The following is a 23,880-nucleotide window of genomic DNA, read 5'->3' on the forward strand; positions in this document are numbered from 1 at the left end:
TAATTTTATTTGTCATGATGAACCCATAAAAATAAAATAATAACATACAAAATAAAAAACTAAAAAATCTACACAAAAAACGCTAAAACACACTCACACCTTCACACCACAAACAATTTAAAAAATAAATACATATTTATTTTTTTATTTAGTTTTTAATAGAGATTTTAAATAATAGTTTTTATTTTGTCACACCATCTATTTATCATTATTAAACATATCTAATGCCTAATGTTTAAAATACACAAACACAAATAAAAACCACAGACATGTAGAAATAACCCACACACACACACAAAAATACTATAACTATTATCTATAAATAGGTTTTATTAAAACAATTATAATAAATCTAATTTTGAAGGAAAAAACACAAAAAAATATATTTTTTTAAATTTTTATTTTTTTATTTTCTATTTTTTAATTTTTTTATTTTGTTATATAAAAAAATAAACTATTTGGATTAATTTTCGGAAAATATATAATTATAATTTTTATAATTATTATACAAACTATAATCATAAATCATAAACCACAAATCATTAATAGATACACACACATTATAATTTAGCGGTTGAAACCCAAACCGGTATTTTTTTTTTTTTTTTTTGAAAAAATAAAAAAATAATTTAAAAAAAATAAATAATATTAAATTTTTTTATTTTTATTTTTTTATTTTTTTTTTAAAAAATAATCATTTTAATTAAATATTAATAATAACAATACAATAAAATATAATATAGTAATAGCATTTTATTAATAATAAAATTGTTATTATTAAAATGACTTCAATAGAAAATAATAATAATACGGCAACAAAAAATGAAATATTGGTTGGTAAAAATACAAATGAATTAATTATAAAATTATTATTCCCACCAACATCATCATTAGCATCAAAATTTATGTATGTTCAACAACACCAAAAGGTCTTTGATGTTATATGTTATGCAACTCAGCTTTCGGGTTTACAACCTGGTTATAGTTTATACATGCCAGCATCAAACTCAACAGGCAGAGGTCAATGGTTAGATGACGATTCATTATTAGTATCCTATCCCATTACAAGCGGAGTAAGTAAATCAAATATAAACAGTTAATATATTAACTTTAGGCTATTTATTAATAAAAATGTTTTTATTAAAAAAAAAAGGTTGAGATCTATATTAAAAAAAAACCAGGTTCAATGAAAAGAAGAAATACAATGATGACAATTAAATCACAAAAAGAAGGAAAAGTTCAAAAGTTATCATCGATTACTAAAATTTGGACACCAAGATATTTAAGATTATATTCACAGAGATTAGTACACTCATCAAAAGAGAATGATCAAAATACAGATTCTATATCGTTTGCGGATATAACCAATGTCGACAGACATAGCAGATTATATACATTCATAATATATTGTAATAACAATAATAATAGTACCACCTCTGTCAACAACAGTAGTAATAAAGAAAATAATGGATCATCAAATCATGGTACACTTACACACAGCCAAACAAAGTTAAATTTACTTTCAACTAGCTTAAACCCAAATAGTTTTTCAGAGAGTAGAAAAGAAAAAGAGTATATTTTTAGATGTATAAATCAAAGCGAAATGGAGGATTGGATCAGTTCAATAAGATCAATGTTAAGAAAATCAAGACCAGATTTACTATTACCACCACTCTCTGTAAATATTTATCCATCACGTCAAACTCATCAACCAGTAATCTCTGCACCTATAGTGACCTCTCCATATCAAAGAAATTTAGAAAAATTACAAAATCTTAGTCCACCAACATCAAACCCAACATCACCATTATCATCCTCACCATTATCATTATCTAGCAACACCAACATCACATCAAAATCTGCACCAGTAACACCAAATAAAAATTTCAATAATTATAATAATAATGACACAGAGGATAACCCATTATCAGAATCACTTACAACTACAACACTACCCGTACCAACACCAACCAAAACTAGATCATTTTCATTTTCATTAGGAGGTAGTAGAGATAAAAAAAAGAAAGATCAGCAAGCAGTGACACCAATGAAACTACCTGCACCAATACCACAATTAACACTCTCTGAAAAGAATGAACAACTTGAAGAGGAAATAAGAAAACTACGTGATTCATTAAATTCAGAGGCTAAAAGAAAAGAAGAACTTGATAAAAAATACCAAAAAATTAAAACTAAAATGGCAGCATTAAAAAAATCAAGAGCAAGAGCAACTTCAACACCAGCTACACCAGAGCCCTCAAGAAGACATTCATTTATACCATCATTTATAATTGGTAGCAGTAGAAGCAATAGTAACAACAACAATAGTAACAGTAATAATAATAGTAATAACAATAGTAGTAAAGATAGTAGTAAAGGAGACAACAACTTGGTTAGTCATAAACGTCATTCATCAGCCAATTCACAAACATTTTCAAGTTCAGTTTTATTACAACATCAACTCTTACTACAACAACAGGGTTACAAAGATGAGGATACAGAAAATGATATGACAAGCAGCGAAGTATTTACAAATAGTATATTTGATGATTTGAATGAAGAAGATTCAGAAAGAGAAAAAGAAATTAAAGAGTTAAAAGATCAATTACAAAAACTTAAAGATAAAATTAATATTGAGGTAAGTGAGCGTACAAAAATAGACTCTTCAAATAGACAATTAGAAAAAGAATTATTCACCCAAAAGAAATTAGACGAAAGAAAAGAAAGAGAAATAATAGCGATAAATCAAAAACAAGAAGATCATTTCGACTCATTAGCTGAATTAACAAGTCGTTTAAAGAAATCTTTGTTTGAACTTAAAGATAAATTAGAAAAAGAAATTAAACAGGAACAACAACAACAAGAAGAAGAGGAGGAATTCAACGATGATGATGAAGATCAAGCAATTGAAGACGACGATGACGAATTTTATCAAGATAATGATATAAGCCAAATTGACGAAAATCAAAAAGAAAAAGATAATGAAGAGTTAAATAATAGCGACAATAGAAATATCATTCGAAAGCACTATCGTAATAATGGCAAAGATGACGAAATTTTAAATTTTGAAGACAATGATGACGACGATGACTTTGAAGTAGATTATAGCGATGACAAATTAAATCGAGTTTTAGATGACGACACTGAAAGTGAAATCAACCAAAGCCTAAACACAACTACAGCCAGTATAAAAGAAGATACCAATTATCAAGATATCCTAAACATTTAAAAAAACCCAACACAACACAAAACAAATCTAAACAAACAAAAATTATAATAAAATATAATTGTACCATTTATATGTAAATAACGTAATACTGTGTATTGTTTTATATTTAATTTTTTTTAAATTTATATATCATTTTATTTTATTTTATTTTATTATTATTTATTTGTTATTTAAAAACCTAAACCAGCTAACCAAACCATAATAGTTTTTTGATGATCACCTTTAATTTCAAATGATTCGGCACGTTCTTTAATAGGTATTGATTCACCTAAAAGATTTGAAAGTTCGCTCTTTAAAATCTGAGTATAAAATAAGATGATTAGTAATTTATTTTAGATATTGTAAATTTAAATTAAATTAAATTATTAAATTAAAAAAAATAAAAAAAACAATTAAAAAGTGATTATAATTCTTACATTTCTATCACCATCAAATTTTCTTAAAATTGTAAAATTTTCATTATTATAACGACCTATTCTTTCAGTGTAGACTGGTAATTTACCAGTTGAAGTTCTTTTGACAACAAATGGAATATCTGGATATTTAACTGATTCAGTAGTTTTACCTACGAAATATACTTGTGAGTTTTTAATTGGATCGATTGGATATTTTAATGGTTTAACTGGAGTGATTGAATATATTTTTTCGGCGTCAATAATTTCTTTTTGTTTGGTTTCTCTGAAATTTGGTAATAATCTATTTTGATTAACTTTGCTACAGTATAATCTGCTGTTGTTTAAATTTAATGATAATACACGCTTAAACATTTTTGCTTTTTTTTTATGTATATATATAAAAATGATTAAAAAAATGATGAAACTATGAAAAAAAAAAAAAAAAAATTTAAAAAAAAAAAAAAAAAAAAAATGTAAAAAATAATTTTTTTTTTTTTTTTTTTTCAATTTTTATTTTTATTTTTTTTATAGTTAAATTTTTCGTTTTTAATATCAACATCTATTTTGAAAAAAATATTAACATACATGATTTAAGGGACTTAATTTTTAAATTATGAATAGTGGTATCTTTTCTATATAAAATTTTCAAAAAAAAATAAAAATAAAAAAAATTTTTTTTTTTTTTTTTTAATTTTTAATTTAAAATTTTTTTAATTTTTTATTATAATTACAATTTTAAATAATAACCATTCACATATATACAAATACAAATATTAGAAAGTTATGGATTTGGATCCCATACATTATAAAGGTTTACTTCAAACCCATTTTCAAAAAGCTCGTTTAATATACCCAGAGTTTAGAAATGAAACAAGAGGACCTGATCATCAAAAGGAATTTAGGGTAAATAAAATAATATAACAGTAGTTTTGATATTATTTTATGATATTAAATCTTTATTTATTAATATTATTTATTGTTTTTATAGACCATATTAAAATATGACAATAAAAATTTTTATTCTTCATGGTTATCAAATAAAAAGAAATCAGAGGAAGAATGTGCAAAAAAGACTATGGAGTATATTAAAGCAAAAAGTCAAGACTCAACGGATAATTTGATTGGAAAAAATAGTAAAAGCTATGATAATTTTATTTTAAATTCAAAAAATGTTATAAAAAACTCTCTAACAAATAATAATAATAATAATAATAATAATAATAATGATAATGATAATTCAACAATTCCAATTAAAAAAATTAGTAATTATAGCGTAGTCAATGTTAGTGACACAAATATTAATCAAGAAGAACCTTTAAATGTAAAAGAAACAATCGATTCATTTAGAAGTAGTATTTTAAATGAAAATCAAATTAAGCAATATAATAAAATAGATATAAGTAAATTATATGAAGGTGTAGATAATGTCAGCAAATTTAAAAATAATGAAAAGGATAAAAAATTCAGTATTAAATTTGACCCAAACATATCAAAGAAAACACCAGTTATCAAATCAAATATCGACAATATTATACCTGTACCATTAAATAAACAACCAAGACCATACCAAATAGAAATATTTAAAGAATCAATGAAACAAGATATCATATGTTGCTTACCAACCGGTTTGGGTAAAACTTTAATAAGTTGTATGGTAATAAAGAGAATGAAAGAATTAAATCCAATGAAGCGTATTATATTTATGGTAGATAGAATTCCATTGGTTCAACAACAATCAAAAGTCATTGCAGAAGAAACAGGTCTACAAGTTTTAGCAGCCCATGGTGATTCATTTAAAAATACTCAGTTATCTCAAAGCTTTGATGTATTGGTTATTATTGGAGCATTGTTAATCAATTTAATAATTAATAATGAAATCGATCTAAACCATTTCTGCTTGATCGTTACTGATGAGGCTCACCACATCGTTAAAGGACATCCATTTGCGGTCGCCCTTAAACATTTCCCTGAAATTGAAAGAACAAATCGTCCAAAACTTTTGGGTCTAACTGCCTCACCAGCTGGTAAGAAGGATTTCATCAGTACTCTTATAAGTCTTAAAGTTATCTCTAGAGCAAGCCACTGCAAACTTATTAAAGCACCCCATCACTTAATCGAGCCACATTTAAATTCTAAAAACACCATTGTTTATCCAATTAAAGTAAATAATTTGGAGAGATGGTGTTTGGATATTGTAGGTAACATTATGGAAGAAATTCAATTGTCTGAAAGTGCGCTAAACGAACTATTATCATCAGCCGACGAAACTTTAGTCGAACGTAATAAAAATATTATAGACTTTCTAATATCATTCTCAAACAAACTCGACACATATATGAACTTTGGAGATTTTTCAGATACAGGCGTTTCAAATTTAAAAGAATTTTTAAACAAGGAAATTTCAAATATTCCAGACGCACGTATAAAAGGCAAACTAAGAGATCTTTTAAATACTATACCAGATGACGAATTAATTGCACAAAATCACTCAAAATTAAAAATGGCCCTAACTATATTAAACGAATTCTATCAAAAGAATAGAAATAATGATGGTTCTTCAAATTTTAGAGCTATTATTTTTGTAAAAACTAGAAAATCCGCCGCTAGACTTGTAGAAATCTTAAACGTAATTAAAAACAAAGGTGATTTTTCATTCTTAAAGCCAACCATTGTTGTAGGCCATGGTTCGAAATCGAATGATGGTATGTCAATCTCGAAACAAAAAGATGCAATTGATAGGTTTAGACAAGATAAATGTAATCTAATTGTAGCAACAAGTGTTGTAGAAGAAGGTTTTGATGTTCCTGAATGTAATTTAGTAATTAGATTAGATCCACCTACAACTGTTACTGCGAATGTAAGATTATCAAATTATTTTTATTATTATTTATTTTTTACTAAAATTTTTTATCTTAATTTTAGATTCAAAGTAGAGGTAGATTAAGAAGTAAAGATTCATATTTCATTGGTATTGTAAAAGAATGTGATAGAGAAGAAGGTGTTTATGAATCATTTCGAAAACAAGAAGAATTTTTAGATACTGCAATTGATCTTTTAACAACTGGCACTATACCACCAAACTTTAACTTTAATAACTATAGCGATATATTAATCGGATCTGCAACCCAGGCAATAGAAGAGATTGCTCAAAGATTAAGTTCTGCTGGTTTCCCAATGAAACTGTCTTGGGATATTCCTCAAATAGGTGGTTCTGATCATAATCCAGAATTCAAATGTTCTTTGTATATTAATGATAAATATATCCATAGTACCATTGCCGAAACAAAAAAAAAGGCAAAAGACAAATCCTCTTTAGCTCTGCTATCATCACATCAAATTTATATTATCATTAAAGATTTATAATAAATTTTATAAAAATTGTATATTTTGGTTTAAAAAACACAAAAATAAATAATTTTTTTTTAATTTATTTATTTTAACATATATACAATTAATGCGTATTTTCATTCAACTATCATACCAATTTCATTATCATATAATGAACATCGAAATTCTTAATTTTTTTTTCTTTTCTATATTTTTTAAAATTAATTATAATAAAATAATATAAATGTAAAAATGATTTATTTAAAAGAAGATGTGTTTAATATATTTGAAAAAAAAAAATTTTGAAAAAAAAAACGTCCCTGTTTTATATTAATTTTATTTTTTTTTTATTTTTTTTTTGGGTGGTGTCTTTTCAAATGATTACCAATTTTGATTGTAGCAGATCTACATTTTTTTTGTACAATACAAAATTACTTATTTTGGATTTGATGTTTTAAATAAATTAGGAAATAGTTATAGATTAATTAATATTCACATTCAAAAAAATGGTAAATTTCAAAAACATACCAAGCGGGCCCAACTCAGTATCTATGTAATCAAAATACCTATTGAGAGTGAATAAAAAAACAAACAAATAAATGTAATGTAAAGGGTGAATAAAAAAAACAAACAAACAATTGAAAAATAAAATTTTTAAATGGTATGTGTGAGGATTTGTATTGTTACAGGTATGTGTTTGGGAAATTGATCAGAGTGGTTTCTGGTAATTTGTAAAAGGTGGATATTTTAGATCTAATGTTTGAATATGGTTTGAATTTATTAGTTTATCTACTTTTAAGAAGTTGTGGTAGTTTGATTGGATCGTTCTTGCATATTCTAATGAGGCGAGTTTGATCCATTTGTGTTGGATGTCATTATAATTTAATGATTTAGCAATTGCATTTGGGCAATCTCTTTGTTAAATAGTTTGGTGCATACCCAGATCCAGACTTGGTGGAAGATAATTGAAAGCATGTTTCTGTAAGTCGGTGTTTTATTTTGATATGATATGGCGACAACATCACATGGAAGAAAAGCAAAAAATTATAATAAAATGTAATCATCACTGCTTATTATATATCATTTTAGTTAATATTTCAAGATAATAATCATTTTATAAATCAATATACATTAATCAACAAAGTTTAAATACTTTTTATAATTTAAATCAAATAATTGAAATTATAAAAATAATTAAAATAATTTTTCAAAATTAAAAATTAAAAAATTTAAAAATTTAAAAAAATAAAAATAAAATAATTTTTCGGTTTAGTTCGAAAATACACATTATTCATAACATACATAATCATCGTTTTATAACTTTAATAAATACTATTTACTTTAAATAACTAATAGATTTGTAATTATCTATTCGTGATTCAACAATTTCTTTTTGTTTCGACCCGGGTCTCAATACAACTAGATAATATGTGTGGAACAATAATAGTTTAATATAATATTTTTTTAACCTTAACATAAACATAATAATTAATAACAATCAATAGTAATAAAAATGATGAAACCAAACAAAACCGTTGATGGATTAGTTAATGAAAACATCTCTTTAAAAGAAGAAAACAAAAGACTTTTAATGTATTTGGCTGAATTGAAACGTATAGTCGAAGACAAAGAATCTCTTTTAGCCGCATCTGAAACAATTCGTAAGGAAGAGAAGGAGAAGAGCCAGAGGGATACATTGATTCGTATAGACTTAGAAAGTGAAGTTGCAGTTCTTAAAATGAACACAGAGAGACGTGAAAAGAAACTCGTAGAAGGAAAAGAGTCAGAGGGACACATTTATTCGTATAGACTTAGAAAGTGAGCTTGCAGTTCTTAAAATGAACACAGAGAGACGTGAAAAGAAGCTCGCAGAATTTAGTCACGAAAATGCAGAATTGAAATACGTAATAATTGATAAAGAAATAGATATTAAGAACCTAGAAAGCAGGGTAAACCAACTCATCAAGTCTAGAGAGGAACAAAATGTTAGTGAAAACATTGTGGTAGTAGAGAACCAAGTCAACAAGACTATTAGCCGTATGAAGTTGAAGAACGATGATATTGATGATATTTGTAATATCATTTGCAATAGTACAGTCGAGAAATATGGTGAACGTGCTTGGTTCCATCTAAATAATTATGGCTACAGTAAAATCGAAGAGAAACTCGAACAGCTAACCCAAGTAGTGTTTTATAATAAGGAAAGTTGTATCAAGTTTAGAGATATCACTAGGGAATATATCGTTAACAATGGAGGTCAAATGGAATGGAACGGTTACGTCAAATATATGAAGGATCACGACAACAAGGCGGAGCGTGAAAACAAGTTAAGAATGGGTTTGAAGGAGGCCAAAGGAAAGATTGGTATTTATGGAGAGAATCTAGGGTCATATTGCAGCTTGTTCTTGGAGAATAGAATGGTTTGGGAAAACTACACCGACCATCAAAGAATCGCTGAACTCAAGGTCGACTTACCTAATTTTATCACAACACAGTTTGTGGATAAATATAATAAAACAATCACGAAAGGTAATACTAAATCGATCGAAGAATGGGTCAAAGTGTTAAGAGACATTGGCCCAAACGATAATTGCTAACTTCGCCAAATCAGTTGAAAATAATAATCCCCAAATATCAGTCGGGTCAACTCCAATTGAGGCCAATAAAGAGTCACAACAAAAACCAATTGACTGGAGGTGTGAAATTTGGTAATGATTCCACCAAAACATCCTTGAACTTATTATTTATCCAATCTGTATATTCTTTAACTTTCGCATCCAGCTGTTCTTTGTTTAATTCATCCACTACTTTTGGGACCACCTTGCTAGCTGCTACTTCACTAACTACTTTATCAGTTTTTTCAACATGATCACTTACTTTGTCGTTAACAACCGCACCTTTCGTTACGGTTATCCTTAACGTCTTCATCGACATTAACATTCTACCATTCACCTGTAGATCTTTAAAACTACCACTGGCTACCACCTTCGAATGATTATCAACGACCTTCTTATCCTTTTCGAATAAGGTTAACTTAACTTTATGAGCTAATTTATTATTATCTGCATCCTTAAATATTTTGATAATGTGAGGATCTTCAATACGTAACGACTGTACCGAATCTACCAAAAAATCCAACCCGATTACCATATCATGCTCCATGTTAATTGCATAAAACTTCATTTCGGTTGACATTTTTCCATCCAATGTTTTAAACTGAACAGTAGCCTCCACACTCTTCTTAGCAACGTCTTCTCTATAAACATCACCAATTGGATACCTGACCTTAATATCTTTTACAAAACTTTTTAACCCATAACAATACTTGTTGTTTAACAAACTGACGTTACAACCAGTATCTATCAATGCACGTAAATAATATTTACCTATACGCACACCCATTGCAAAACTTGTAGGCTTCTGCATACCTATCGGTACCAATATATTATTTGGCGAGATCTGGACAACTGTTTCTGACATGTCCCTCTTTCTTGCAGTAGAAGCATGTGAGCCTCCCCTTAACAAATGGTTTTCTAACCTTTTCTTCATCAGTTGGTTTATCTGATTTCTCTACAGTATTGTGTACTTTAACACTGTTAAATTCTTTGACCCTTGGTGTAACCTTCTGTTCTCTCTCCTTCTTATCTAAATAATTTTTGTAAGTTACCTCACCAATGTCCCTTAACACTTTGACCCATTCCTCGATCGATTTCGTATTACCCTTTGTAATTGTTTTATTTATATTTATCCACAAATTGTGTTGTGATAAAATTAGGTAAGTCGACCTTGAGTTCAGCGATTCTTTGATGGTCGGTGTAGTTTTCCCAAACCATTCTATTCTCCAAGAACAAGCTGCAATAAGACCCTAGATTCTCTCCATAAATACTAATCTTTCCCTTGGCCTCCTTCAAACTCATTCTTAACTTATTTTCACGCTCTGCCTTGTTGTCGTGATCCTTCATATATTTGACGTAACCGTTCCATTCCATTTGACCTCCATTGTTAACGATATATTCTCTAGTGATATCTCGAAACTTGATACAACTTTCCTTGTTATAAAATACTACTTGGGTTAGCTGTTCGAGTTTCTCTTCGATTTTGCTGTAACCATAATTATTTAAATGGAACCAAGCACGTTCACCATATTTCTCTACTGTGCTGTTGCAAATGATATTACAAATATCATCAATATCGTCGTTCTTCAACTTCATACGACTAATAGTCTTGTTGACTTGGTTCTCGACTACCACAACGTTTTCACTAACTTTTTGGTCCTCTCTAGACTTGCTTAGTTGGTTTACCCTGCTTTCTAGGTTTTTTATATCTCTTTCATTATCGATTATCACGTATTTTAACTCTGCATTCTCGTCACTTAATTCCGCGAGCTTCTTCTCACGTCTTTCTGAGTTCTTTTTGAGAACTGCAATTTGGCTTTCTAAATCAATACGGATAAATGTGTCCCTCTGACTCTTTTCCTTCTCTTCCTTACGCATTGCTTCAGATGCGGCTAAAAGAGATATTTTATCTTCGACTATACGTTTTAATTCAGCCAAATCCATTAAAAGTTTTTTGTTCTCCTCTTTTAAAGAGATATTTTCGCTAAGTACTCCATCAACGGTTTTGAATCGATACACCTAAGCAGGGTAAATCAACCAATGTAATGTAATCACTGCTTATTAAATATCATTTTAGTTAATAATTCAAGATAAGAATCATTTTATATATCAAACACATTAATCAACGAAGTTTAAATACTTTTTATAATTTAAATCAAATAATTAAAATTATAAAAATATTTAAAATAATTTTTCAAAAATTAAAAATTTAAAAATTTAAAAAAAAATAAAAATAAAATAGTTTTTCGGTTTAGTTCGAAAATACACAATATTCATAACTTAAATAATTATCGTTTTATTACTTTAATAAATATCATTTACTTTAAATAACTAATAGATTTGTACCTACATTACACTTTTTTTTTTACGATCTTACTGTTCTTAACAAAAACCTTTGAGTCTGCGTTAATTCGGTAAGAGTAGTAAAGCTATGGTGGTTATAGTGATAGTAAAAAAAAAATTTATTAATTAATTAATATCAATTGTTCGAGCTGATTCGGGAATCAAAAATATTGCAGTTATGAAGGTAGAATCAGTTAATATTCAAAAGGAGCTTGAGTGTCCAACGTATAAAGGTATAGCAATGGAACTAGTATATTGAAGTATTACAGAGGGTTCGAAAGTAAGCAAGTATAGTTTGATGAATCAAGGGTGCTCATGTCAAAACAGGTTGGTTCAGATGGAATCAAGAAAACTCACGGAGCGTTAGGAGTAGAGGTTAATTGCTAATAAAAAGCTAAATTGAAGGATATTGCCTGTGTGCAATCAATTGTAGTTAAGGTATTAACCAGGTGTTAGAAAAGCCACGCAATGGCTATAATTATGCAAAATAAGAAGTGCATTTAGGTGAAATAGACTAGTGTACAGAACTGAAATAGAAATCAGTTACGACAAATCAAATGAAAAGACGGAGATGTATGCCAATCACGATAAAGAGGGTAGCTCTATAGGTAGTTACAGAGGTAGCTTACGTTTCAAATGGTGCGTTAGGAGCCACGCATCGGCTAAAACTATGCAAATAAGAGGTGCATTTAGGTGAAATAGACTAGTGTACAGAAACTGACATATAAATCAGTTGCGACAAATCAATGGAATGATGGAAATGGATGCCAATCAGGTTTAGGATGGTAGTTCTATAGGTTGCTGCGGCAGCTTACATTTCAATTGGTGCGTTAAAAAGCTAAAGATTAAAGTTTGGTACTTAGTAATCTAAAGCGTCAATAGTATCCCGATAATAGCAAGAATTAGTATAGATGGTAATCCAGGTTGATTATAAAAAGGTCTTTAATTCAAGTATAAAAATTACAAGCGAAATCAGAGGTTACGATAAAGTAAGAGTATTGAAATCATGGAATATTGGTTATTCAAAAAGGGATTGGATACAGCACTGCTTTCGGAATAATTGAAAAGGTTGGTGCATGAACTTACACGAAGTTAGAGTAGTAAAGATAAAGTTAATTCAACATGGTCAAATGATCAATTATCTCAACAAAAACAAATAAAAAAAAAAAAAACAAAAAAAAATATAATATAGATGGCTAGTGTTTGGAGGAGGCTTATTGGGTCTTTAGTCAAAGTGGGGGATATGTAATGTATTCATATGCATTTTAGAATTAAATGAATATTACAGTTATAATTATATCTCAACTAAATAATATATTTATATTTTCCTTTATTTTAAATAATTTATTATTTAAAATTAAAAATTAAAAATAAAATAAAAATAAAAAATATGAAAAATTTAAAAAAAAAATTTTTTTTTTTTATTTTTCATTTTTGGGTTTAGTTTTTCCAAAAAAAAAATTTTAAATTTTTTTTGTTTTTTGAAATATTTTTTTTTTTTTTTTTTTTTTTTTTTTTTTTTTTAAAAAAGCTTACTTAATAATATAATAAATATTATTAGTGTAAGCGACGGTGTTTATTTATATTAAAATATAAGAAGAAGTGGGTGTTGGGGTAAGGTTGAAACAACCTATCAAGTTTAAGAAGTTTTTTTTTTCTTAGATTTTTGTTCAATAGCAGGTGATTTCAGACTGCCTGATTGGTACGGAGTGCTTTTGATTGGTGTGGATATTTGGCTAACATTTCGAGTACGGCTACTTTTTGAGGTGGTATTCATATTTGTTATGGCGGTTTTATTTTTGTTCAATAGCAGGTGGTAAAGATGTTGTTTAGTGCGTTTACCCTGGATGTTCTTGAGGGTTTACTGGTTGATGATTTATTGTCATCTTGTGGTGATTGGTTTTTTGTTTGTTTGTTTGTTTCGTCATTAGATATTTCCTCGTTATCTAGTGTGTTAGTTGAATTGTTAGATTCGTTGTCAGAAATAGTTTCTTTGTAATCATCATCTTGATCATTAAAGTCGACCCTATCTTTTTTGATTGATTGATTGATTGATTATGGTAATGTTGCTATCAATTTCTTTATCAGTGGAGACCCCTAGTATATCTTCATTGATTAGTTGATTGATTTTGTTGTTAGGATGATTTTTTGATTTTGTTGCAGACTTAATCTTAATACGATAGTATGGTGATTGCAGTAGCTTTGATTTGATTGAGTTGTTTTTTCTTTCAATGAGGTGAAAAAAGGAGGTATTGTTTTTGTTGACTTTGATGTGAGAAAAGAAGAAGTCAATTTTTAGGTTAAGTTGTTCTTTTAACACTTTTTCTTGATTGGATGAGTTGATGTTTCCAATTACCATATGGTAATCGTCGCAGTGCGTGATGAACTTGTTCATCTTGTTGGTGATATCTCTTTCATTTAGGAGATTATGTAGGTTTTCTTTTGAGAGAGAGATAAAGATAGTTTTCTTTTTCTTTTTGTCGAATGAGATCTTTTCTATATCTGTGTATTTGTTGAAATGAATTATATGTTCATCGGATATTTGGTGGTTTGGGTAATACAGTCTGAGATTGATGTTGTTTCCATTTTTTTCATAAGTGGATAGTTTGTTATCTCGTTCAATGATATCTTTAACACTTTTTTGAATTATAGAGATGCTTGACAAGAGTATGTCTTCAACAGTATTGTAATTATTATGGGGAAAATCCTTAGTTTTCATTTCTTTCCAATCGTTGGATAAATCTAATATGATTGGTTTTATGTTTGAAGATGGTGGTGGGAATGATGTTTGTAGTTGGATTGGCTTTTAGAAAGACAAATTGGTGAAGATTGGAGATAGTGAAGATTAAAAATCTTTAATACGATCTATATTCTTTTGATCTGTGTTTTGTGGTGTATAATTAATATACATTGAAATAGCTTTTAAAAAGCTGTTGGACAGTGCTAAAATTATTTGATAAAACTTAATTTATAAAAAGTAAGATTTTATATGATGTTAACACTTGTCGGTTTTTTTTTTTTAAATGCTTTAAATTTAATCAGTAAAATGATGGTGGTGGGAATGATGTTGCTGTTGGACAGTGCTAAAATCAACCAAAATCAAACATAAGTTATAAAAAATTTTTTTTTTTTTTTTTTTTTAAAAAAGCTTACTTAATAATATAATAAATATTATTAGTGTAAGCGACGGTGTTTATTTATATTAAAATATAAGAAGAAGCAGGTGTTGGGGTAAGGTGTGTTGGGGTAAGGTTGAAACAACCTATCTAGTTTAAGAAGTTTTTTTTTTCTTAGATTTTTGTTCAATAGCAGGTGATTTCGGACTGCCTGATTGGTATGGAGTGTTTTTGATTGGTGTGGATATTTGGCTAACATTTCGAGTACGGTTACTTTTTGCGGTGGTATTCATATTTGTTATGGCGGTTTTATTTTTGGAAGTTGGTGAAGCTAATCTTGTAAAGATGTTGTTTAGTGCGTTAACCCTGGATGTTCTTGAGGGTTTGCTGGTTGATGATTTATTGTCATCTTGTGGTGATTGGTTTTTTGTTTGTTTGTTTGTTTCGTCATTAGATATTTCCTCGTTATCTAGTGTGTTAGTTGAATTGTTAGATTCGTTGTCAGAAATAGTTTCTTTGTAATCATCATCTTGATCATTAAAGTCGACCCTATCTTTTTTGATTGATTGATTGATTGATTATGGTAATGTTGTTATCAATTTCTTTATCAGTGGAGACCCCTAGTATATCTTCATTGATTAGTTGATTGATTTTGTTGTTAGGATGATTTTTTGATTTTGTTGCAGACTTAATCTTAATACGATAGTATGGTGATTGGAGTAGCTTTGATTTGATTGAGTTGTTTTTTCTTTCGATGAGGTGGAAAAAGGAGGTATTGTTTTTGTTGACTTTGATGTGAGAAAAGAAGAAGTCAATTTTTAGGTTAAGTTGTTCTTTTAACACTTTTTCAATGTCTTGATTGGATGAGTTGATGTTTCCAATTACCATATGGTAATCGTCACAGTGCGTGATGAACTTGTTCATCTTGTTGGTGGTATCTCTTTCATTAAGGAGATTATGTAGGTTTTCTTTTGAGAGAGAGATAAAGATAGTTTTCTTTTTCTTTTTGTCGAATGAGATCTTTTCTATATCTGTGTATTTGCTGAAATGAATTATATGTTCATGGGATATTTGGTGGTTTGGGTAATATAATCTGAGATTGATGTTGTTTCCATTTTTTTCATAAGTGGATAGTTTGTTATCTCGTTCAATGATATCTTTAACACTTTTTTGAATTATAGAGATGCTTGACAAGAGTATGTCTTCAATAGTATTGAAATTATTATGGGGAAAATCCTTAGTTTTCATTTCTTTCCAATCGTTGGATAAATCTATTATGATTGGTTTTACGTTTGAAGATGGTGGTGGGAATGATGTTTGTAGTTGGATTGGCTTTTAGAAAGACAAATTTGTGAAGATTGGAGATAGTGAAGATAGAAGATTAAAAATCTTTAATACGATCTAAATTCTTTTGATCTGTGTTTTGTGGTGTATAATTAATATACATTGAAATAGCTTTTAAAAAGCTGTTGGACAGTGCTAAAATTATTTGATAAAACTTAATTTATAAAAAGTAAGATTTTATATGATGTTAACACTTGTCGGTTTTTTGTCAACTGTTATAAAAAAAGTTATAAAAAAAGTTATAAAAAAAGTTATAAAAAAAGTTATAAAAAAAGTTATAAAAAAAGTTATAAAAAAAGTTTGTAATGAACAAGGATCATTACTCAATAATAATCAATATTAATTAATAATAATTAACAATTATTTTAATTCATCAAAAAGAATTTTTAAAAAAAAATAAATTTTTAAAAAAAATAAAAAAATAAAAATAATAAAAAAACTTTTTAGTTTTCGAATTTTACAAAAACATAAACATTTCATATAAATTTTATTTTATTTAATTATTTGATCTTAGTACCTTACAAGTTATAAAAAAAGTTATAAAAAAAGTTATAAAAAAAGTTATAAAAAAAGTTATAAAAAAAGTTTCGCCCAAAGGGGGGCTCGAACCCCCGACCACAAGGTTAAAAGCCTTGCGCTCTACCGACTGAGCTATCTGGGCATTTGTTAAAAATTTTTTTATAGGTCATTTTTTTGATTTTTTTTGCTACTATCAACTTTGCAAGTTGCAGTTAATAAAATGATCTTAGATAAACTCAGCAATGATATCACGGAAAAAGAAATTACTGTGATAGTAGAAAAGATCAACGAAGGAAAAGCACTAGGACAGGATGGGATTGTGGCCACATTCTACAAAAACCACATCAACACACTAATGCGGCATTAGTAATGCCAATATTACTAAAGTTATTCAATCACTTCTACACTAATGGGATTGATCCGAAATATCAGAAGACCAAACAGGATTCGTCCCGGGGAGAATACTTCACGACAACATAATATCACTATTGGAAATAATAACAAGATTAAAAAATTCAAACCTAGACAACGACACCAAGCCAATAATAACGTTTTATGACTTTGAAAAAGCTTTTGATTCGATATGACACGATGCAATCATCAGAACACTGGAAAATCTCAAGTTGCCAATCAAATTCATTAAAACAATAAAAGACATGCTCACAGATTCAGAAATCAGAGTTGTAATCAATGGTGCTTTATAAGACCCTTTCACATCAAAAAGAGGTACCAAACAAGGGGACCCAATATCACCAACACTATTTTCTCTAGTAGTAGAATGTATGGCAACAGCAATAAAAAAAAATAAAGAAATAGAAGGAATATTTGGCCAAAAGATACGTCAATTCGCAGATGACACAAGTACAATAGCTAAAAACTATCAAGATTCACTGAAAATAGACAATATTATAAATCTTTTCTGCCAAGCAACAACCGCCAAAATCAACAAAAACAAATGCAAATGTAACATTCGATGAAGAAAGCGAATCAATTTATGCACAATTAGAAGAAGGAAAAACCGAAAGATACCTAGGCTTCAACTTCAACAAAAAAGGGATTCAATCGAAACTCGACCAAATAACAGAAAAAATTCTAGCTCAATTTGCATCATGGAAAAATGCAACATCAACACTCAGAGGTAGATTAAACATTTTAAAAACGTACTGCTTGTCACAACTAACATTCCACATGTACATCAACTACAAAACAGCGTTAAACGAATTTTCGGACAAATGCACCAGATATGTATACAACACAAATTACAAAATGACAATAAGCAGACAATGCGCAAGAAAAGACTACGAAAAAGGAGGATTAGGTTTATGGGATATAGAAACAAGAGCAGAAGCACAGAAAGCCTGGACATATGAAAGATATATCAGAGCAATCCAGCCTAACTCAAGAAAGAAACTATCATTCCTAGCAAATTTTAATAGCAACTATTTTCGAACAAATATGGTACAGAAGAAACAAGAAAAATCATGAACAATTCACATACGATTTAACATATGAAAGAATACTCAAGAGATTCAAGTTAATCTGCGCAGCAGCATGGGAAAGAGAAGTCAAAAATATTAATAGAATATATAAGAAACTTCAAAATCAAGGTCCAGCTAACCAGCGACACCACACAATGAAGATAGTCAACAGGCTAGAGAAGTTTAGCAAGATATGGAAATCAGATATATTTAGAGTGAAAATACCGATACACCTGGAAAGCTACAGAACTCTATCGATGAATTCAAATAAAAATTAAATAACAAAAATTACCAAAAAAAATTAATCAACAAAAATTAAATAACAAAAATTAAATAATCAAAATTAAATTACTAAAAATTCTTTTAAAATAAATTAATAAAAGTCGTGTTAACCTTTGCACCATTCTTATTGAAGGGGTAAGTCAAAAATTCGTGGTTAGCAATTAATACAAAAATTTGATTTTTTTTTAATTTTTAGATAATTTTTTCAATTAAAATTGTTTTTTAATTATATGAAATTAGAATATAAGAGCATATTTTTGGCAAAAAAAAACTATTAATGACAAAAAACAAATTTATTCATCCCAAAATAAAAAAATTGAGATATTTTTATTGACGTATTACTGCAATATAACTGTTATAATATCTCTGAAATAATGAATAAATTATTTTGAAAAATGTATTTTAAACTAAATGTAATTATAATAATAAAACACAAAATAAAGATAAAATAAAATATTTAAAAAATAACCAATCTTTATTAAAACTAAAAATTACTAATTATTATTATTTTTAAACTTTATAACTAAACTCTTTTTCTCTTCTTTTTCATCTTAAAATTATTTTTTGAATTTAATTTATAATGAAAAATATTATTCTTTAAAAATTAAAATATTTTATTTTAAATTTGTGTCAAAATTTGATGATGAATATAAAATAATAAATGTGTGACCTTTTTCTAATAAATGTGATATTTTTATGATTATTATTATAAATTTGAATCGATTTTAGAATTCTTAGATCACAAATGCTTTTGATTGTGGATATTTACTAAGTGCATATGGAACTTTAACACCCTTTTGATTGTGGATATTTACAAAGTGCATATGGAACTTTAACACCCTTTACATTAATTTTGAATTTAAGGGAAGTATCCCAAACTATTGAAGATGAATCCGATTATACTGATGATTTATAATTTTTTTTTTAAAAATATTATATTGTCATTTTATTATTGAAGAGGTGTGAGTATAAACATCAACACAGGTATAAATATAGCATCATAATATTTAACTTATCAATATGGTTTTGTGAAGGTTTTTTAAAGAAAAATAAAAAAAAATAATAATTAATAAAAAAATAAAAATTGAAAAAAAAAAAAAAAATTCAAAAAAAAAAAAATGGTTAAAAATAAAAAAAAGGGATAATACTGAAAGAAACAAATTATGATGTGTATATTTGAACTGTTATTTTAGATTTATTAGCAAATTTTAAAAGTGAAAAAGAAATGAAAATTTTTTTTTTTTATTTATAAAAAAAAGTTATATGCATAAATTTTTATTTTTTAATTTTTTTTTATAAATAAAATATAAATTTTAAATATATTTTAAATATAAAAAATTATTTTTTTTTAAAAAATAAAATTTTTTTTTTTTTAAAAAATAAAATATTTTAAAATCATAAAAATAAAAACGAATTACCACACACAAAATTAACATACCACATACATAACTGTTTTAAATAAATCCAAAATTTTCTTTGATTTTTTAAAACTTTTTGAAGCTAAAGAAATTTCAGTTTTTGATCATTGTATCTCTTTTATTTATTCATCCACAAACAAAATGTCAACAAATAATAATCAAAATGATGGTGATAGCAACATGGATACTAATGATTGTATAGGTCCATCACAAAATAATCAACATTATACCCAAAATCCATTTTCTCCACCAAAAAACCAGAACTATAAAAACGAAAATAACCATCCAAACTCATCATATAAATCAAACACAAGTTTTCAAAATTTTATTTTAAAAAATATTATTAAGAATAATGAACCAATCCTTTTTTTTGAACCACCAACCACACCACATCACAACATAACCACTCTAATCCAAAACTACACTAGTGCGTCTAAGGTAAACCAAACCAAAGACAAAATCATCGCAACATTCACAAATTATTTGTCAAGAAACATTTTCCTAAAAAATCATTCAGAACAAAACATTATTAAAATCAACATCGAAAAAGAAATATTAGAACTAAAATTCACAATTCCAGAACCATTTGGCTTACAACCAAATAATATATCACTTTATATTGATTTTGATGCAATATTATCACAATCATTATTCAAAAAAATCAATACAACAACATTCAAACTCATCACCACAATAAACAATATTCAAACTGATAAATTCGACCAATCGGTCATTATCAATCATCTATCATTAAAATTTAATTCATGTTTGGAAAGATCATTATTCCTTTTCCACAACAATTGCCAAATAAATACTAGTTCATCAGATCTTCCATATTACAAATCAATAACAATTCCAAAAAAAGAATTCCAATTGTCATATGGTGTATCAACACCCCAACACAATAATATGGATTTAATATTGCCATTGTTTAACAAAATCACAACAATAATTCCAAACTCTAACTGTGACAGATTTTTCACAAAAAACAACAACCACTACTTTACATTAAGATCAACATATTTAAATCTTGGTCCATCACTAAAAAACTTAAAACAAAACACCATAAACTTAGAAGAATGTACAATTAAAATTGAATCAATCATCTACACAATTGACCAACATGTTTTATTAAACAAATTCTCAATTTACAATAAAACAATTGACCCAAGAAAACATATAAAACTAGATTTATGGTTGTCTCATGTTGGTACCATTAAATTAAATGATGAAATTATATCTTTAATTTCATCAGATCCTGCTACTAATATCAAACCAACAATAATACCTATCACTTTATTAACCACCAATGAAATAAATAAATTATTTGAAAAGGAATGCTCACCTTTATTAAAGAGTTTAATCAATCAAATCCAATCACAACCTCAGTCAAAATTTAGAGCCAACATCATATGTAACTACACAGATATTGAAGATTTTCTACATATTGTAAAATGCTCAACGTACACCAATAATAAAATATCAGATTTAATAGTTGAATATTTTAATTTATTAAAAAAATTCAATAAAAAATCAAAACACGATATTAAAGATTTTGATATCATTATGCAATATGAACAATCAAACAACAACCAAAACAAAAAAAGATATCGTACAAATAACAATGGAAGAGAATAATAATAACTATACTGTTCACGATGCTTTATTAAATATCCAAAATAAAATAAAAATAAAATAAATATTAATTTTAAAAATTTAAATATATTGTCTTTTAACATTAATGGTGATTTCACCTCTAAAATAAAAAATATTATTAAACTTTCTATAAAAAAGAATATAAAAATTATATGTTCACAAGAAACTAAATTATTCACTCGTGATGAAATTAAAAATTTAAATAATTTATTTGAAAAAACTGATTTTTCTTCAATTGATCATATTTATAAAAATGATATAGTAATATCTAACTACTAAATTATAAAACAAAAAAAAATTACTTAAATTTGATAAACTACAAACAATATTTTAATTGACCATAAAGATATTTGGTTTGAATTTAAATATTTTTGTACATTAAGTACATCTCCTTCAACAAAGGATATTCAACTAATAGATTATACTTTAAAATCATTAATTGAAATCAAAAAATATACATTCAAAATTTATATAAAAACAAAAAGAAATCAAATTAAAAACTACAAAGATAAACTTAAAAAATTAAAAAGACCAATGAAGAATTTTACAATTTAATAAAAAAAAGATAAATTTAAAACAAACCAACAAGTATCTTGTGTTGCAGTTGATAATAATATAATTTCCAACCCAACATTTAAGGCTCCGACCCTCAGCAATTGAATAAAAAAATTTAATATTCGATTTTCGAGTGAGTTGTCATCACAAAATAAATCAAAACCAAAATACAATAGCCAAAAATGGTAGATGATCCCATTCATAGAAATAAATGTTTTAAAAATGAATGCTTTAATATATTTATATTTTCCTTTATTTTTTTTTTTTTTTTTTTTTTTAAAGCGAAGATAATTAAAAGCAAATGCTTTAAATTAATCAGTAAAATATTATTTAATGTTTTTTATAAAGTTTTTAAAGAAAATATTCTAAACTGTTGATATTTGGTAATGATTTGATGCTGATGAAGTTTGCTCTTGCTATTCTTCTTTTGAATTTTCTATATTCTTTATTGATGTTGCTAATTGTTTGTGGTTGTTTAGCGTGTCTTTCCTTGATGTTTTTTAAACCTTTTAAGTATTCTAAAGTAGCTAGCTTAGTCCATTTTGAGGTTAGATTCTTATAATCGAGTTCTTTTATTGTATTTTCTTGATCGTCATATAATTCTTTACATAACCAAATCCAAACTTGATGAAATACCAGGGCTATGGCATTTCTATATGTATAAGCGAAGCATCTAGTTAAGTCGAAATCTATTGCTTTATAGTTCCATTGGAAGTGTGATTTGTGAAATCTGGTGTTGTTGTAATCCATATTTATTTGTCCATCGGATTTGCGACCTTCTGGGATTTTGTATGTAATATTTTTTATTGATATATTCCTTCTTGATCTTGTTATGTCCAGTGACCCTTCCCGAAGTAATGAATATAAATGATTTTAGTTTATTGAAGTTGATGAATTTTTACATTTGAAAAATAGATGACCATATGGATCATTACTAAGATTTTCATTACATAGTCTACATGGTTTTTTGTGAATGAAGTTGATGGGTAAGCATCTTGCTTGGAATTAGAATAGGGTGTTCCTTGATTTTGGATCTTTAATATTAAGTATATTATTGAATAGGTTGATATAGCTATAACCTGTAAGTTGAAGACATTGTTGGAATTCTGTTTTGGGTGTAAAGATGTTGAGATTGTTTATTTCCGAATACCATTCTGCTAAAGAAAGAGGTTTGCCGTCCTTATTTTTAATGGATTTCAACCCGTCCAGTAATCCTTTTTTAACTTTTATTTGTATCCAATCATTGTAGTTTTTAAGTAGGTAATCTGAAGTTATTGTTTTGGTTGAAATTTGATGTTTCCAACTGTGTTGATATTCTTATTCTATTTTATTAGTTTCAATATTATTTATTATTTGAATTATCATCCATAGTCTTTGGGCAAAACATATATTCCAAATATTCCTCCTTGATCCATAGGATAATTCGCTCATTAATTTGAAGACTTTAAAACCATTTGGACTTTTATTGTTAGGTGCTGATAGGAACCAATCTGCAATTTTATTGACTTCTTTAATTTCATCATCGTTGAATTCTTCAATATAAGAGTATATCATGTTATTCTTGATAGTGCAAAGGATTTGAGGATGTTTACTTTTGTTTTAA

General features: G+C 27.1%; 8 protein-coding genes across 8 annotated transcripts; 6 read left to right on the forward strand and 2 right to left on the reverse strand.

Annotated features, from left to right (window-relative positions):
• Nucleotides 1-485: 485 nt before the first annotated feature.
• Nucleotides 486-3,229, forward strand: DICPUDRAFT_94279 (uncharacterized protein; the record flags this gene model as incomplete). Its single annotated transcript, XM_003286832.1, has 3 exons — nt 486-1,073; nt 1,154-1,697; nt 1,761-3,229. The coding sequence occupies exons 1-3, from the start codon at nt 783-785 to the stop codon at nt 3,227-3,229; spliced, it is 2,304 nt and encodes a 767-aa protein (XP_003286880.1). The 5' UTR covers nt 486-782.
• Nucleotides 3,230-3,399: 170 nt separating this feature from the next.
• DICPUDRAFT_150899 (uncharacterized protein) lies at nt 3,400-3,996 on the reverse strand (the record flags this gene model as incomplete). Its single annotated transcript, XM_003286849.1, has 2 exons — nt 3,400-3,528; nt 3,646-3,996. 2 exons carry the CDS (start codon nt 3,994-3,996, stop codon nt 3,400-3,402), a joined length of 480 nt encoding a protein of 159 aa, XP_003286897.1.
• A 411-nt stretch (nt 3,997-4,407) lies between these two features.
• On the forward strand, nt 4,408-6,987 carry DICPUDRAFT_150900 (uncharacterized protein; the record flags this gene model as incomplete). The annotated part of the gene is made up of 3 exons (XM_003286833.1): nt 4,408-4,527; nt 4,670-6,481; nt 6,547-6,987. 3 exons carry the CDS (start codon nt 4,408-4,410, stop codon nt 6,985-6,987), a joined length of 2,373 nt encoding a protein of 790 aa, XP_003286881.1.
• Nucleotides 6,988-8,464: 1,477 nt separating this feature from the next.
• On the forward strand, nt 8,465-9,457 carry DICPUDRAFT_150902 (uncharacterized protein; the record flags this gene model as incomplete). Its single annotated transcript, XM_003286834.1, has 3 exons — nt 8,465-8,733; nt 8,771-9,315; nt 9,447-9,457. The coding sequence occupies 3 exons, from the start codon at nt 8,465-8,467 to the stop codon at nt 9,455-9,457; spliced, it is 825 nt and encodes a 274-aa protein (XP_003286882.1).
• Nucleotides 9,458-9,621: 164 nt separating this feature from the next.
• Nucleotides 9,622-11,510, reverse strand: DICPUDRAFT_150903 (uncharacterized protein; the record flags this gene model as incomplete). The annotated part of the gene is made up of 2 exons (XM_003286850.1): nt 9,622-10,244; nt 10,838-11,510. The coding sequence occupies 2 exons, from the start codon at nt 11,508-11,510 to the stop codon at nt 9,622-9,624; spliced, it is 1,296 nt and encodes a 431-aa protein (XP_003286898.1).
• A 970-nt stretch (nt 11,511-12,480) lies between these two features.
• On the forward strand, nt 12,481-15,184 carry DICPUDRAFT_150904 (uncharacterized protein; the record flags this gene model as incomplete). Its single annotated transcript, XM_003286835.1, has 4 exons — nt 12,481-12,602; nt 12,877-12,926; nt 14,562-14,595; nt 15,124-15,184. 4 exons carry the CDS (start codon nt 12,481-12,483, stop codon nt 15,182-15,184), a joined length of 267 nt encoding a protein of 88 aa, XP_003286883.1.
• Nucleotides 15,185-15,913: 729 nt separating this feature from the next.
• DICPUDRAFT_150905 (uncharacterized protein) lies at nt 15,914-19,919 on the forward strand (the record flags this gene model as incomplete). Its single annotated transcript, XM_003286836.1, has 6 exons — nt 15,914-15,984; nt 17,164-17,254; nt 17,816-18,026; nt 18,325-18,547; nt 18,750-18,783; nt 19,908-19,919. The coding sequence occupies 6 exons, from the start codon at nt 15,914-15,916 to the stop codon at nt 19,917-19,919; spliced, it is 642 nt and encodes a 213-aa protein (XP_003286884.1).
• Nucleotides 19,920-20,207: 288 nt separating this feature from the next.
• DICPUDRAFT_150906 (uncharacterized protein) lies at nt 20,208-21,704 on the forward strand (the record flags this gene model as incomplete). Its single annotated transcript, XM_003286837.1, has 1 exon — nt 20,208-21,704. One exon carries the CDS (start codon nt 20,208-20,210, stop codon nt 21,702-21,704), a length of 1,497 nt encoding a protein of 498 aa, XP_003286885.1.
• Nucleotides 21,705-23,880: the final 2,176 nt, after the last annotated feature.

Source organism: Dictyostelium purpureum (assembly GCF_000190715.1).
Source record: "Dictyostelium purpureum unplaced genomic scaffold DICPUscaffold_82, whole genome shotgun sequence".
Lineage (NCBI taxonomy): Eukaryota > Evosea > Eumycetozoa > Dictyosteliales > Dictyosteliaceae > Dictyostelium > Dictyostelium purpureum.